The sequence below is a fragment of the Piliocolobus tephrosceles genome, chromosome 12, assembly GCF_002776525.5.
Source record: "Piliocolobus tephrosceles isolate RC106 chromosome 12, ASM277652v3, whole genome shotgun sequence".
In the NCBI taxonomy this organism is placed as follows: Eukaryota; Metazoa; Chordata; class Mammalia; order Primates; family Cercopithecidae; genus Piliocolobus; species Piliocolobus tephrosceles.
Genome location: NC_045445.1, coordinates 68,506,026 through 68,523,772, shown reverse-complemented (window position 1 = coordinate 68,523,772; position 17,747 = coordinate 68,506,026). Strand labels below are relative to the sequence as shown.

The 17,747-nt window shown below is 36.3% G+C and overlaps 1 protein-coding gene across 2 annotated transcripts in view; it reads right to left on the bottom strand.

Annotated features, from left to right (window-relative positions):
- POF1B (POF1B actin binding protein) overlaps positions 1–17,747 on the bottom strand; it is a 122,964-nt gene that overhangs the window by 60,902 nt on the left and 44,315 nt on the right. For both annotated transcript variants that reach the window (XM_023202355.1, XM_023202354.1), the window contains exon 7: positions 10,182–10,312. In XM_023202355.1, coding sequence (XP_023058123.1) covers positions 10,182–10,312 — 131 coding nt within the window. The remainder of the gene's footprint in view (positions 1–10,181; positions 10,313–17,747) is intronic.

Below are 17,747 nucleotides of genomic sequence, written 5' to 3'. Positions count from 1 at the left end.
AGTTTTTTGATCCTCATCCTCCTCCCACCCTCCACCCTCAAGTAGGTCTGTTGTTCCCTTCTTTGTGTCTGTATGTACTCAACGTTTAGCTCCCACTTATAAGTAAGAACATGCAGTATTTGGCTTTCTGTTTCTGCATTAGTTTGCTAAGAATAATAGCCTCCAGCTCTGTCCATGTCCCTGCAAAGAACATGATCTCATTTTTTTATGTGGCTATATACTATTCCATGGTGTAGATGAACCACATTTCCTTTATCCAGTCTAAGTACCATCAGTGGGCATTTAGGTTGATTCCACGTCGTTGTTATTGTGAATAGTGCTGTGATGAACATAGGTGTGCAAGTGTCTGTATGGTAGAACGATTTATATTCCTTTGGGTATTGTTGAAAACAGTTTGGCAATTAGTCCAAGAACTTAAAACAGAATCAGCATTTGATTCAGTGGAATTTCTGGGTCAAATGGTGATTCTGTTTTAAGTTCTTGGACAAATTGCCAAACTGCTTTTCACAATGGCTGAACTAGTTTAAATTCCCACCAGCAGTGCATAAGCATTACCTTTTCTCCACAACCATACCAGAATCTGTCAGTTTTTGACTTTTTAATAACAACCGTTCTGACTGGTGTGAGAAGGTATTTCATTGTGGTTTTGATTTGCATTTTTCTAATGTTCAGTGATGTTGAGGTTTTTTCATATGCTTGTCAGCTACATATATGTCTTCTTTTGAAAAGTGTCTGTTCACGTCATTTGCCCACTTTTTAATGAGGTTGTTTGTTTTTTGCTTGTAAGTTGTCACAAAGAAGTGTGGCAATTTTTCAAAGACCTAAAGACAGAGATACCATTCTACCCAGCAATCCCATAACTGTGCATATACACAAAAGAATATAAATAATTCTACTGTAAAGACACATGCTTGTGTAAGTTCATTGCAGCACTATTCACAATAGCAAAGACGTGGAATCAACCTAAATGCCATCAGTGATAGACTGGATAAAGAAAATGTGGTACATATACACCATGGAATACTACGTATCCATAAAAAACAACAAGATCATGCCCTTTGCAGGGACATGGATGGAGCTGGAGGCCATTATTCTTAACAAACTAACACAGGAACAGAAAACCAAATACTGCATGTTCTCACTTATAAGTGGGAACTAAATGATGAGAACACATGGGCACATAGAGGGGGAATAACACATACTGGGGCCTATTAAAAGGTGGTGGGTAGGAGGAGGAAGAGGATCAGGAAAAATAACTAATGGGTACTAGGCTTAATACATGGGTGATGAAATCTGTACAACAAACCCCCATGACACAAGTTTACCTATGTAACAAGCCTGTACTTGTACTCCTGAACTTTAAAAAAATGTTTAAATTCCTTATAGATTCTGGATATTAGACCTGCGTTGGATGTATAGTCTGCAAATATTTTCTTCTCTTATTCTGTAGATTGTCTTTTAAGTCTGTTGATAGTTTATTTTGCTGTGCGGAAGGTCTTCAGTTTAATTTGTCCGTTTTTGTTTTTGTTGTAATTGCTTTTGGCATCTTTGTCCATGAAGTCTTTGTCAGGTCTTATGTCTAGAATATTTCCTAGGTTATCTTCAAGAGTTTTTATAGATTTTGGTTTCAGGTTTAAGACTTTAATCCAACTTGAGTTAATTTTTGTATATCGTGTAAGGAAGGTTCCACTTTCAACATTCTGCATATGGCTAACCAGTTATCCCAGCACCATCTATTGAATAAGGAGTCCTTTCCCCATTGCTTGTTTTTGTAGATTTTGTCAAAAGTCAGACAGTTGTAGGTATTTGGCAATATTTCTGGGATCTCTATTCTGTTCCATGGGTCTATGTGTCTGTTTTTGTAGCAATACCATGCTGTTTTGGTTATTGTTGCCTTGTAGTAGAGTTTTAAGTTGGGTAATTTGATGCCTTCAACTTTGTTATTTTTGCTTAGGATTGTCTTGCTATTCCAGTCTTTTATGGTTCCATATGAATTTCAAAATAGTTTTCTTTAATTCTGTGAAGAATGACATTGTTAGTTTGATAGGAATAGCATTGAATCTGTAAATGGCGTTGGGCAGCCGTATTGTCATTTTGATAATACTGATTACTCCTATGCACTAGCATGGAATGTTTTTCCATTTGTTGGTGTCATCTCTGATTTCTGTGTGCAGTGTTTTGCAATTCTTATTGTAGAGGTCTTTTACTTCCTGGGTTAGCTGTATTCCTAAGTATTTTACTCTTTTTGTAGCAATTGTGAATGGGATTGTGTTTTTGATTTGGCTTTCAGCTTGGATATTGTTAGTGTATCGAAATGTAGCTGATTTTTGTACATTGATTTCATATCCTAAAACTTTGTTTAAGTGGTGTATCAAATCAACGAACTTTTGGGCAGAGACTATGGGGTTTTCTAGGTATAGAATCATATTGTCTGCACACAGGGATAGTTTGACTTCCTTTCTTTCTGCTTGAATGTCCTTTATTTCTTTCTCTTGCCTGATAGCTCTGGCTGGGACTTCCAGTGCTATGTTGCATAGAAGGGGTGAGAGAGAACATTCTTATCTTGTTCTGGTTTCAAGAAGAATGCTTCCATCTTTTGCCCATTTAGTTGTTGTTGCCTATGGGCTTGTTAGAGATGGCTCTTATTATTTTGAAGTATGTTTCTTCAATTCTTAGTTTCTTGAGAGTTTTTAACATGAAGGGATCTTACATTTCATCAGAAAACCTTTTCTGTATCTATCGAGTGATCATGTGGTTTTTATTTTCAGTTCTGTACTAGCATTTATTGATTTGCATGTGTTAAACCTACCTTGCCTCCCAGAAATAAAGCCTACTTGATTGCGGTGTGGATTAGCTTTTTGATGTGCTGCTTAATTTGGTTTGCTAGTATTTTATTGGGGATTTTTGCATCAATGTTCATCAAGTATATTGGCCTTAATTTTTATTTTTTGTTGTGTCCATGCCAGGTTTTGGTATCAGGATGATACTGGTCTTATAGAATGAGTTAGAAAGGAGTCCCTCTTTCTTATTTTTTCAGAAGAGTTTCAGTAGAAATGAAACCAACTCTTCCTTATACATTTGGTAGAATTTGGTTTTGGGCTTTTGCTATTTGCTAGGCTCATTATTACTGATTCAGTTTCGGAACTCATTATTGGTCTGTTCAGGGATTCAGTCTCTTCCTGGTTCAATCTTCAGAAGTTGTATGTTTTCAGGAATGTATTTGCTTTAGGTGTTCTAGCTTGTGTGCATAAGGGTGTTTCCAATAGTCTCTGAGGGATTTTTATATTTCTATCCCCTTTTCATTTCTGATTGTATTTATTTGTATCTTCTCACTTTTTCTCTTTATTAGTCTAGCTAACGGTCTATCTTTCTCATTACTTCTTTCAAGGAAACAGCTTCTGGATTCATCACTCTTTTGTACAGTTTTTCATGTCTCAATTTCCTTCAGTTCAGCTTGAATTTGGTTATTTCTTGTCTTCTACTGTCTTTGGGGTTACTTTTCTCTTGTTTCTATAGTTCCTCTAGATGTGTTTTTGGGTTGTTAATTTGAGATCTTTCTAACTTTTTGATATGGGAGGTTAGTACTATAAACTTCTCTTTTAACACTGCTTTGTGTGTATCCCAGAGATTCTGATATGTTGTATCTTTGTTGTGATTCGTTTCAAAGAATTTCCTGATTTCTGGCTTAATTTCATTATTTACCCAGAAGTCATTGGGTAAATAATGAAATTAAGGTTGTTTCATTTCCATTTAATTATATGGTTTTGAGTGATTTTCTTAGCATCAATTTCTATTTTTATTGTACTGTGGTTCAAGGGTGTAGTTGCTATTTCGTGTTTTGTTTTGTTTTGTTTTGTTTGATTTGCTGATGATTGTTTTATGCTCAATTTTTGGTCAATTTTGGAATATGTGCCATGTGCAGATGAGAAGAATGTATAGTCTGTTGTTTTGAGGTGGAGAGTTCTGTAGCTATCTCTTAGGTCCATTTTGTCAAGTGTTGAGTTAAGGTTCTGAATATCTTTGTTAGTTTTCTGTCTTGCTGGTATGTCTAATACTGTCAGTGGAGTGTAACAGTCTCCCACTGTTATTGTGTTGTTATCTAAATCTCTTCATAGCTCTCTATGAACTTTCTTTATGTATCTTGGTGTGCCTGTGTTGGGTGCATATGTATGTGGGATTATTAGGTCTTATATTGAGCCCTTTACCATTATATAATGCCCTTTGTCTTATTTGATTTTTGTTAGTTTAAAGTCTATTTTCTCTGAAATTAGGGTTTCAACCCCTGCTTTTTCCTGTTTTCCATTTGCTTTGTCGATTTTTCTCCATCTCTTTACTTTGAGCCTATGGGTGTCATTTTATGTCATATGAGTCTCTTGAAGATAGGATACCTTTGAGTTTTGCTTCTTTATCCAACTTGCCACCCTGTGCCTTTTAATTGGGGCATTTAGCCCATTTGTATTCAAGGTTAGTATTGATCCTGTCATCATGTTGTTAGCTGATTATTATGTAGACTTGTTGGTGTAGTTACTTTATAGTATCACTGTCCTGTGTACTTAAGTGTGTTTTTGTAGTGTTTAATAATGGTCTTCCTTTCCATATTTAGCAATTCCTTCAGGACTTCTTGTAAGGTATGTTTGGTGATACCAAATTCCCTAAGCATTTGCTTCTCTGAAAATGATCTTATTTCTCCTTTGCTTATAAAGCTTAGTTTGGCCAGATGTGAAATTTTTGGTTAAAAATTATTTTCTTTAAGAGTGCTGAATATAGGCCCCCATTCTCTTTTGGCTTGTAGGAGGGTTTCTACTGACAGATCTGTTGCTGACTCAATGAGGTTCTCTTTGTAGGTGACCTGCCCTTTCTTTCCAACTGCCTTGTACATTTTTTTCTTTCATTTTGAGAATCTGATGACTATGTGTCTTGGGTGGTCTTCTTGTGAAGTATTTTGCAGAGGTTCTCTGCATTTCCTGAATTTGAATATTGGCTTCTCTAGTGAGGTTGGGGCGATTTTCATTGACAATATCCTGAAATATGTTTTCCAAGTTGCTTCATTTTTCTGCCTCTCGGGCATGCCCAGGTGTCATAGAGGGTCTCTTTACATAATCCCTTATTTCTCAGATGTTTTGTTCATCCTTCTTTGTTGTTTGTTCTTTTTCTCTGAGTTATTTTGGTGAGCCAGTCTTCAAGCTCTGAGATTTTTTTTCCCCACTTTTGTCAATTCTGCTGTTAAAACTTGCAATTACATTATGAAATTCTTGTAGCATGTTTTTCAGCTCTATTAAATCAGTTTGGTTCTTTCTTATAATAGCCATTTTGTCTATCAGCTCCTGCATTGTTTTATTGTAATCTTTAAACTCCTTGTATTGGGTTTCAATTTTCTCCTCTGTGTCGATGATCTTTGTTCCTATTCATATTCTGAATTCTATTTCTGTCATTTCAGCCATCTCATCCTGGTTAGGAACCATTGCTGGGGCACTAGTGCAATCCTTTTGAGGTAGGAAGGCACTCTGGCTTTTTGAGTTGCCAGAGTTCTTGCACTGATTATCTCTCATCTTTGTGGGCTGATGTTCCTTCAATCTTTGAAGTTGCTGACCGTTGGTTGGTTATTTTTTTTCTTTTATCCTGTTTGGTGTCCTTGGAGATTTGGTTGTAGTACAAGGTGAGTACGGTCAACTGGCTTTGTTTCTGGAGGATTTTAGGGGGCCAAGGCTCAGCTAAGGGCTCCTGAACTGCATGCTCGAATTCTGGGGGGTGGTATTGGGCCAGGCTTTGATATATGGCCTCTGAATGTTAGGAACTTGCCACACTGGAGAGGTTGAATTCTTCCTGGACCGCTGGTCACAACACTTCTAAGGGTGGTGCCAGCCACCATGCTCTGTAGAGTGGTGGCAGTGTGATCCACCTTCGTTTGCACATGCCAACAGCAGTGGCAGTATGGTGGGGTGCACATTCATTGATTGCAAGATAGAGATTGCAGGTGCAGACGTGCCGGCCTCTATGGTAGTGTTCACAGTGGCAGCTGTGGCAGCATGGTGGAGGTGGGGGAGGCATCAGGCTCCGCCAGTGTCCCTGCATGCGTTTGCCCGGCAGTGGTGTTAGCACAGGGGTGGGGCACTGGTAGCACTGAACTGTGCTCGTCCTTTGTGTGCGCATTCACACAGGCGACAGCTACTGCTGGGGGTGGGGGCGGGTCCACTGGTCTCCCCACATACTTTCACATAGACAGAAGTGTCAGTGCAGGTGCAGGGCGCTGGTGGGTGCTGGATTAGTGGTCTCTGAGCCGACGAATGCTCTGATGATAATGGCGGCACAGCAGGGGACTGGGCGGCGGGATGCACCAACGCTGGCAGCTGTGGCACAGCAAGATGCATGCGCACATTCATGCTAGTGGGAAAAGGGAGGCAAGGCCCGTCTGCACACACGCACTGTCAAAACGGTGTGGAGGATGGGGGTGGCCATGGGAGAGTGCATACAACAAAGTGGCACGAGGGAGACTGTTGTGGGGAAGGACACGGGCAGACTGGTGCCTGCCCACGGGGGCTGCTCCCCTGCCCACTAGAGCTCTTCACTGATCAAGTAGTGCCTGCCAGTGCAGGAGGTACGATGAGGGCCCCCAGGACACACCCCATCTGGGCATCTGAGGCTGCACTACAAGCAGGCAGAGCCAGTCTGGGGCTGCAGGAGAGGGCAGTAGACTGAGGGGTGTTCTGGCCTCTTCTCATGGGCAAGACTGCCCTGCAATGTTTAGGTCCAACAGTTTCCCTAGGGCTAAAGTGTCCTAGGGGTGGGCATCCTTGGCTGTGTTCCACTACAGAGGCTCCCACACCAACCCTCTAGGCTCCACACTGACTGGAGTTCTGCCCCTACCATTTCTCTAAGCATGTCTCCCTGCCAACTCACATGTTCATGGGAGTTGTGGAGTCTCCTGCTGGCAGGTTTCCAGAGGCCCATGCCAAGTGTAGGTTGCTCTTTACCTGCTCAACTCACTCTTTCCCGAGGAGTTGTTGGGGCCTAGAAAGGAGCCCCAGTGTGTGGGTAGCCCCATTCAGGGTTCCCAGCTTCTTTCCTCTTCAGCCCCCATAATATTTATTTTAAAGTAAAATAGTTTTAGTATGTTAACTCCTACCACTACCTTCTTTGTAACGGCTTATGAGTAATATATTGCCTATAGAGACAAGTGGGTCACTTACTGTGCAAAAGCTCTTACACACACTTATAAAACTATATGAACTAGTGAGTAGAAAGAGAACTGAAGGTTCCCTTTTCCAAGGCATGACTACATATGTGCAATTGTCTGCATGTACCTATGTGGTATTTCCTGTGTTGCCCAAAATAGAATTTATAGGGAAGCCCTAGCAAAAGTAGAAATATCTTCTTGTTTTTTAATGCTTTACTAAAGTAACTACATGTATAGATGCAAAGCTAAAGCAAGTTAAAAATGTGAATCACAATGCAGTTTTAGTAGTCTTGCATTACTCTTAACTAGAATTATGATAGTATTAATAGACCTTTGCATTTAAAAGATACTAATCCTTACTTCTTCCAATTCAAATGCCAACCTGATATACACGTCCCTAGTCACCTTTCTTTCTATAAATAAGAAAACAAAACAAAGAAACAAAACAAGGAACAATAAATAGCACTTAATATCAGAATTTCAAAAGGTCACCAGAATGGTTTCATGTGACAAACTTCTTTAATTTTTACCTTGCAGCTCACTAATTGCTGAATTGCACTTTGGAATAATACAAAAAGTGGAAGCAAAAGAGGAGGGAAAGATGGAGAACGTGGAAGCAAAGAGAGCAGATGAGGGAGATGGAAAGGTCAGTGGGGGGTATATCTCCATTCAACACTGGAAGATGGTGGCTAGAATTACATTGGGCAGAAAAAGGAACAGAGTGACAGTCCCTGTATGCAAAATCTTAAACAATTTGCCTAATATTACACATCTAGTGTTGCAAGGTTAAGTGATTTTCCTAAGGAAAATTGGTTCTCAGAGTGTGGGTTCTAGTCCCAGATTTTGCCACTTTTGCAACCTCAGTTTAGTGGTCCTCAAACTTGATCATGTATCAGAATCCTCTGAAAAGCGTGTTGCTGAGCCCTCCCCACAGAATTTCTGATTCTTTAGGTCTATTTCTAAATGTTCACATGATGTGGATGCCACTTGTAACTAAATATCTTAACTAATTTATTGCTTTAACAAATGAATATGTATTTTTACTTGCCCGATACTATACATTTAGTATGTATATATATATATATATAAAAAACTGTGACATGAACCCAGGATGTGAACTCTGGATCTAGAACAAGGGTACTTAAGACTATGTCCTATATACTTCTTAATTTTACAATGTGATACTTTGATAGAAATATTCACAGGGCATGGTTAATGCACAGAAGTAGAGCACCTAGACCAAACTGAAGATTTAGGGAAGGCTTTGCAGAAAAGTTCATAGATTATAGGTAAAGGAGTACTCAAAAATGTTTGAATCTATCTCAGGCACTTAGTAGCTGTGTGATCTTAATAACTTATTCTCTTTGGGTCTTCATCTGAAACTTTGTAAGGTTATCATGCAAATTAGGTAATATAGATAATGCCTGGCACATGGTGGACGCTTAACATACAACTGATTATTACATTAAGGGAAATATTTTAAAATAATGAACATATGTAAAGAGATGAAATAGTTGTTTGGGTAATGGGAAAGAGGGAGACTTGTTTGTGTAATGGGTAGTGGAGATGGTGTTGATTAGGATAAAACTATGATGAAGGTCAAGTTGAAGATAGAAACCATGCATTTATAATGGCACCAGTTCAAATAAATGGCTCTGCTTTTCTCTAGCAGTGATCAGCTGCATGAGCATAGCAGTAATTAAGGCCTTTGTTCATTTAGCAAATATCTGTTGAGCACCACAGTAAACCAGCCACCACACTATGCACCAAGGACACCAGGGTAAATAAAGCAGCCCTCAAGGAGCCCTCTGCATTCTAAAGATAGTGGGTATTGGATGAAGGAGGTGGTGGTGGTTTTTTTAAAAAAGAGAATAGGGCAGACAGAGTAATCCAGAGTTGGGGTTTTGCTAAGTAGGAAGGGCAGTTCAACAAGGAGGCAAAGCAGTTGAGGGTGACAGTAAGATAATGGTTGTAGTCACTAATATGAAAGCAAGAAAAGTCAGGTGGGAGGGAGCTAATACATGGGGAAAAGACAAGCTGTACAAGAGATTAAGAGAGAATACATTACAGATACCAAAATGTTGACATGGAAAATATATACTATATATATTTGAGTGAGAAAACGTACAAAATAGTATATATGGTGTCATCCCATTTACATTAACCTATATATCATATAAAATTATATATTATTTAAAATCTGAGAAGTAGAAGAATCTAGTTAGCGAAAAGTCTGAATTAGAAAAAATTCTATTGACTTTCCTTTATCTTCCAGATTATTTTGAATTTGTGGAGCTTTCCTAGATTTTGCCTGACAGATGGCCACAGATATGCTGTAACTATATAGTAGAAGGCACCTTTTGGGGTGTAGCTTATAGAATTCATTTCATGACAAAATATGGTCTCACCTACACATGAACAGTTGATAAATTTTTAATGCATATCTATTTAAATCTATAATTTTATATTGTATTATATAAAATTATGTTTATATCCATTGATATATTTTTAATTTAATGTAATAGATAATATAATATACAAAGTTTATATATAATATATGGCATATCAAATATATTTTAAACTCTGGCCTACATATGTTGAACGCACATAAGTGGAAGACAAACAGTCATGTGTTGGCAATAGGATGGTACCTAATATCATAAATATAATATCTTAAAACAAGTTATAGTATGCCATGCATTTTTGAGCTCCTTGCCCAAGAGGTTGCTTTTGCCATGAAAGTACATCACAAAGGAAGGTACATGAAATTCTTTACTAATCCTAAAAGGGCTTGTGTTTTTTGATTTTTGTCTGATGATTTTCATAATCTACGTTAACTCTTAAAATGAGACATTTGCTCATATCTGCCCTGTTACCTATTGAAAGTACTAGAGTTTTGCTGTGAACCTAAAACTGCTGGCAAAAATAAAGTCTATTTTAAAAATATTAGAATGTTGTAAAATGTTTGGTAGCTACAACAGGAAGGCAAATAATATGTTTACAGTACCTTCCTCCAATTCTCTGCAAATGTTCTAATAAGCAGCGATATAGATCCGTATTCTTTCGACTCAGATCAGCAAGCAACTCTCCAAAATATCTGGGGTCCAATTTTTCAGGGCCGTCGTCCTGAATTATCACCTGAAGCAAACATCAATCACAACTGTAAGCAATATTAAGTTTTTCTAAGTTCACAGATATTTTTATGTGAAGTGAAAGAAAGATAACCTATTAAAGCCATCACACAAATCAAGCCAATTTTTCAGAGATACATTTTTTAATGTGGGAGAAATTTAAAGAAAAATCAACATTGTGATGGCAATTACAACTTCATTTCACTCAAGTCTAAGTGTTCGAATGAATGAGAAACTTGAATAACATAAACATTCTTGAATATAGGCACTTAAATAAAACAGCAAAATGAGCAAATCAAGTCACATGGCTTATTCATATGTCTCCTGTGGAATAAAGAAAATATGAATTATACTTTTTATTAATTTTTAAAATTAAAAATTAATTGACACATAATAAAAGTACATATTTATGAGTTTTACTGTACTATTTCAATACCTGCCTACAATCTGTAATAATCAAATCAAGACAATAGCATACTCATCATCTCAAACAATAATCATTTCTTCATGGTGAGAGCATTTAAAATCCTCTCTTCTAGATATTTGAAAATATAGAGTAAATTTCTATTAGCTATAGTCTCCCTACAGTGTTATAGAACACTGGAACTTATTTTTTCTACATAGTGGTAGTTTTGGATTTGTTAACCATTCTCTTCCTATACTTTCTTCCCCCTCCCTTCTAAGCCTCTTGCTACCACTATTCTACTTTCTACTTGCATGACATCAATATATTTATATATTTAGCTCCCCCATAGAAGTGAAAACATGTGATATTTATCTTTCTGTGCTGGGCTTATTTCAGTTTACATAATGTCCTCCAGACTTATCAATGTTGCCTCAGATGACAAGATTTTATTCCTTTTTTATGACTGAATGTACTCCATTGTGTACATTGTGTATATACACACCATATTTTCTTTATCCACTTATCCGTTGATGGACACTTAGATTGATTTCATATCTTGGATATTGTTAATAGTGCTACAATCAACATGGGAGTGCAGATATTTCTTCAGCATACTGATTTTTGAGTTATACTGACTATAGTAGAATTACTTCCAGTTGGACTTGCATATTCTAAGTGAAAGGCAATCTGATTTGTTAGTATATCTTAAAGGTAGATTAAATAAACCTACTCAATTCAATGTGTTTTAAAGTATTTCTTGTTTGACTTCCCCCATTTATTATTTAAAGCGACTATTTAGTCAATCTTACATTGGAAAGAGTAGCTCAGAGCCAACTGTAGAGAACTCATAGACTTCAGAGACATTTGAAATCCTAGACACAAATTACTATGAACAGTGTCCTAAATAAGACCATTCTATTGGCTTCCTATTCTTGAGTATCAATCCTTTCAATATTATTGGGTGCTGTGGCTCCCATCCCCAAAACACACTGCCTGGAGGATAATAACTTAGGTTACACTCCATACTACTTTTAATATTGCATGTGAAACCAAGTACCCTAAAAACATATTTATTCTTAAGCATATAGATGGTAAATGGATTTGAATTTGACTACTGATACTTCCTTTTCAACCTCTCCTCTGAATGCAGACCTTAAAAACCTGTACATTCTAAGGCAAATGGAAGAATTGCAAAGTAAGCAAAGATAATTTTTCATAATTACATCTGTGACACAAAAATCAGTTTATAAAATATTGGTCAGTGAAAAAAAGTGAGACACAAAATACAGTGTAATATCATCACATTTTTGTTAGGTCTACATGAATATACCACAATGTTAGTTATCTTGTCCATATACACTTTGGAGTTGCTTCCCTGAGTAAATAATGATTATCTCCTAAAAAGAATAAAGTCTCATGTATGAAGGCATGAGTAGATGGGTAAACCTGTAAAGTCAATATTATCACATAGTACGTTTAAATATCATAGAATTAACAAGTAGTGCATATATAGAGATGTAGATAATATATGAAAATGACATAGATTCATATGTTTATATTTACATATTCTATATAAAACCTTTAAATGATTACATAAACATAAATTTATTTTTTTCCCAGTATGTTCTCTCCTTTAGCCATAGTAGATTTCACTCTCTGGGGCACACACCATACATTCCTGCCTCTAGGATTTTACTCACATTGTTTTCTGTTTAAATATCCTCTGTCCTTCTTGTTGTGTATCCAAATCTTACCCATCCTTTGAAACTCATCTCAAAATCTACCATATCCATGAAAACTAAAACTATGCCAACCAACAAGTTAATTCAGTTCAGCTCTTTGTGCTCAGTTATCTTGAATTGTTTTTATACTATTATACAGATGTAAGTCTTGTTCTCTCAGCACCCTCTTTTTACAACAAAAGAAATAAACAAGAATGAGTCATATTTTTTGGTATATTTGATAGTATCTAATACAATACTGATTAAATACTCTACAGCTGCTCACTAAAACTTGTTGCATTGAAAGAAGTCATCTACCTGATTAGAAATGCCCCCAAGTGCTAGTGATTCTGGAAATAATTTTTTTATAAGTTTCTCTCTTAAAGCCACCAACATCAACAACAACAAACGGTTAACAGTCAGAAAAAGTATAGGCAGCCCTTCCTTAGGAATATCATGGTGATCCCTTGTACCTTCCTTACTAGGAAGAGTCAGTATCATCACACAGTCCAATTGGAGCAACTAAACTGAACTCCTTATAGAGTTGGAGGCTGGTATTTGAGTTCTACATAGACATCTGGATAATGTCCATCAGCTTCTCAGTGATTGACTCCTCTCAGGAAATGAAGGTCTAAAGCAGGCAAGTCGCTATTCAGAACTATATCTGATTTAAAGAGTCAATGTGTTTAGGAAAATCATAAGATAAGGACCGAACCAGCCCTTTTGGAATCCATAATCCATTTGGGTTCAAATTTGGGAGGGGAGAGGACTGAGAAAATTAAAATTCTCATCTATTGTTAAGTCAGGACTATTACTCAAAACCAAGGTGAAATTTTCCTAACTGTAAACTGTGTTGTGCTAGTTAGCAATATTTTCCATTATTAAACCACAGCCCTTTGGAGCTTCTTAATTTTAATGGAACTATTTGTTGGTCTGTTTTGACATAGCTTTTAGAAGTGGCTCAAAGCCATCTTGTTTGTTGCTTTGAGAAAGTCAAGATAGAAGTCGTCCCAAGGATACATGAGTGCCTTGGGCCAGAATAATGGTAACAGTAATGGATAAAAGTTTTCTCCCTGTTACAATACTGACTTGAAATATAGCTGCACCTCATATATACTCATCTTCCTGATGAATGGGAGCTATCTCAAATGTTAATCTTGGATAATTACTTTAGTTGTTTACCTATAATCAAGGAAGGAATACAGCCTGTGCTGAAGAATATAAATATATATGATGTACAAAACATGATATTTTTCTAAAAAATTACAAAAGTTGTTAGATTCATGAGCATGCATCAATGAAGTACATTTAATCGGATCACTATTTGACTATAATAATTGCCAAGCAGTCTAATTCCTTGTCTCTAATTCTAGGTGAGAAGCCCATGATGATAATTGCTTCAGCAAACTCAAGGCAAAGCAACAATGCTTAAGTGTGCAACCAGAGGCAAATTAGTGTCCATTTCCCAGAAAAAGTCTGCAGAAAGGAAGTAATTTCAAAAGAAAATAATTTCTAAAGAGAAATTACAGACCTCACCTCACTACTGCCTTGGAAATTCTTGACCTGGTTCCAATTTGGGGTGTTGTTTCATATTTGTGGTCTGTGAAACTCTAGGAGTAGTAGGTGGACTTTTGTTGCTAGCCTCCACACTTTACAAACTTTCATATTCAAAGGCAACACACTTAACCAACCGTAGTTACAGAGTTCAGTGGTAGTGATTATAAGGCACAATCAATAGTTGCTGATTTCAACTGAGCTATCTATATTCTCTTGCCTGGTTTCCCTTCAGCTTAAGAATAAATATTTGTGAGAAGGCTTCTCAGGGGTAGGGATAGTTTGTAGTTAAGGAACAAATGACAATCCAGTAGAACAGTCTTGGCTTAATTAAATTTATTCCTACCAGGTAACTGGCTTAAATGTGTGCACGTTTCACCTATTTAGAAGGGTTGTTTAGCAGATTATAAAGCTCTTAAAATGCCATATTATATAAAAGCAATTATATCTAAGGAACTAAACTCCCAAAAGGTCATTAAAATATTAAGTAATAAGATCTGCTGTATTAAGATCCAACTGGGTAGTAAGTTCTGAACTGTTGCATGGCAATGGAAACCCTCACTATTAGTAAAAGGTTATATAACATATAGATTATAAATATATGTCCAGCAAAAATTATAAGGATGTGGTGACAGTTTTAGATGTATAAGATTACTACTTGATTTTGCTTTGATTTGGAACATTTAATATCTATTGGACTGATTCAAACATAGTTAATCCAGTGGGCATTAATCCCTGATGAAATTAAATGCATTTCAGATACAATGTCATTTGGCTAATGAGGTAAAAAGAAATAATTGGTCTCTCCCTATTTTATACTAGAAGTAGCAATTCTAACAAGAGAAAAAGTAAAATAATTTTAGGTTCTGAAAATCCTCACTATCATTTTAATCTATATAGATATTTTAATAAAGAAATGATGCTACCTAGTGCATATTAGATTATCTTTTATATTCTTTTTTATTTTTCTTTAATCTTTAATTTTTGTGCATATATAGCAGATGTACATAATTATGGGACATATGAGATATTTTGATACAGGCATACAATATGTAATAATCACATCAGGGTAAATGGGGTATCCATCGCCTTAAGTATTTATCCTTTCTCTGTGTTACAAACAACTCATAATGCTCTTTTAGTTATTTTTAAATGTACAATTAAATTATTGTTGACTATAGTTATACTGTTTTTCTATCAAATACTAGATCTTATTCTTTCTAATTCTTTTTGTGCCCATTAACAATCCCTAATACTCTCTCACCCCCGCCCCACTACCCTTCTCAACCTCTGGTAACCATCATTCTACTCTCTATCTCCATGAGTTCAAATGTTTTATATTTTAGTTTCCACAAATAAGTGAAAACATGTGATATTTGTTTTTCTGTGCCTGGCTTATTTCACTTAACGTAATGTCCTCCTTTTCCACTCATGTTGTTGTAACTGACAGGATATCATTCTTTTTATGGCTAAATAGTACTTCATTGTGTATATGTACCAAATTTTCTTTATCCATTAGACTGTTGGATAAATAAAATTTTTAGATTCCTTCCAAATGTTGGTTATTTCCTTTCTTTTGTGTATATACCCAGCAGTGGAATTGCTGGATCATATGGTAGCTCTATTTTTAATTTTTTGAGGAACCGCCAAACTGTTCTACATAGTGGTTGCATTAATTTACATTCCCACCAGCAGTGTACTATGGTTCCCTTTTATCCACATACTCACCAGCACGTGTTATTGCCTTTTGGATAAAATCCATTTTAACTGGAGTGAGATAATCTCTCACTGTAGTTTTGATTTGCATTTCTCTGATGATCAATGATGCTGAGCACATTTTTACATATCCTGTTTGCCATTTGTGCACCTTCTATTGAGAAATCTCTACTCAGATATTTGGCCCATTTTTTAAAATTAAATTATTAGATTTTTTCCCTATTGTTTGAGCTCCTCATATATTCTGGTTATTACCTCATTGTCAGATGGGTAGTATGCAAATATTTTCTTTCATTCTGTGGGTTGTCTCTTCACAAGTTAAAAGCTGTACAGAAGATTTTAACTTGATGTAATCCCATTTGTTCATTTTTGCTTTGGTTGTTTGTGCTTCTGGGTTATTACTCATGAAATCTTTGCCCAGTCCAATGTCCTGGATCGTTTCCTCAATGTTTTCTTGTAGTAGTTTCATAGTTTGAGGTATTGGATTTATGTCTTTAGTCCATTTTGATTTTATTCTTGTATACGGTGAGAGATAGAGGCCTAATTTCATTCTTTTGCATATGGATACCCAGTTTTCCCAGCACAGTTTGTGGAAGAGACTGTCATTTTCCCGATGCGTGTTCATGGCACCTTGGTTGAAAATGAGTTCACTATAGATGCATGAATTTCTTTCTGGGTTCTCTATTCTATTCCATTTATCTATGTGTCTGTTTTATGCCATTACAAGGCTATTTTACCAGGTTACTGGAACTCTGCAGTACAATTTGAAGTCGGTTGAGTTCTGCCCAATTTTAGCAACACTGAGTTCCAATGCAAAGTCCCACACTTACTATGTTCTCCCTCCCTCAAGCACACAGATTCTCTCTCCCTGCCACACAGCCTCTGTCAGGGTGGCATCAGCAATTCAAGACTGTTTTTCCTACCCTCATCGGTGCCTCTTTCAGTGATATGAAGTTACATTTAGGTACTGTGATCACTCACCTAATTTTTGGTTCTTATTAAAATACTTTTTTGTGTATGTAACTAGTTGTTAAATTTTGGTGTTCCTGCAGGGAGGACAATTGGTGGAAGCTTCTCTTTGTCCATCTTGCCCCACCTCCTGGTTCATATTAGATTTTCAACACATGTTGTCACTGAATTGAATGTACTGTACAATAGTCACAATTCTAAAATGAAGACTTCTTTAACCATAACAGTTCTGTACTTGAAATAAAGAACTAATTAAACTTTCTACGTGAAGAAATATAGATAGTAAAATGTTGTAATGAAAAAATAATTGAATTTGAGAACAAATGTGGAGTTTCCATTTCCCATTTGTGAGTTAAGTAAATTGCTTATCTTCTCTGTACCTGTTTTTTTTCAACTGTATTATGTAGGCAATTTAGTATTGCAGGAGGCATCAAATAAAATTAAATAAGGGGAAAAGTGCTCAGTAAATTTTTAAACAATTGTGCAAATAATTTTCTTTAATTTAAGGCATATGTACAGTTTGCTGCCGGAATGACAGAAGAAATAAAAGGCAATTGTCTCATTTTCTATAAGACTCTCAATTACCTGGGAGTAGAGATACTGTTGTTTTTTAAGTTCTAGTGCCCAGCATAGTACCTGGATATAATAAGTCCTAAGTAAACATTTGTTAGATAGAAGTATTTTTATCACCATAAAAATAATAATAATGCTGATTCTGCATCAACTCATCTTGTTCATCAAAAGAAATATTAAGGACATCCCTTTTAACAGCCTAATCTTTCAAGGTAAGTAAGTAGTGAAAATGTTGCTTACAATAAATGATAAAATTGGAGCTACATATTAAGCAGAATAGAGGGAAAAGCACGAGTTTTAAGAGGTGCTTTAACAAATCACACTGAAATGGACTTAGTGAAACTTATTCAAAGCTATTCTCACTTCCTTTTGGGGTGTGTGTGTGTGTGTGTGAGTGCGTGTGTGTGTGTGTTTCCAGTTTGACATTCTTCTTTTCCCAACCAATTAAAAACAATGTAGGTGGTTTGGGTTGTAATTTTATAATGGGTATAAGTGATTGAATA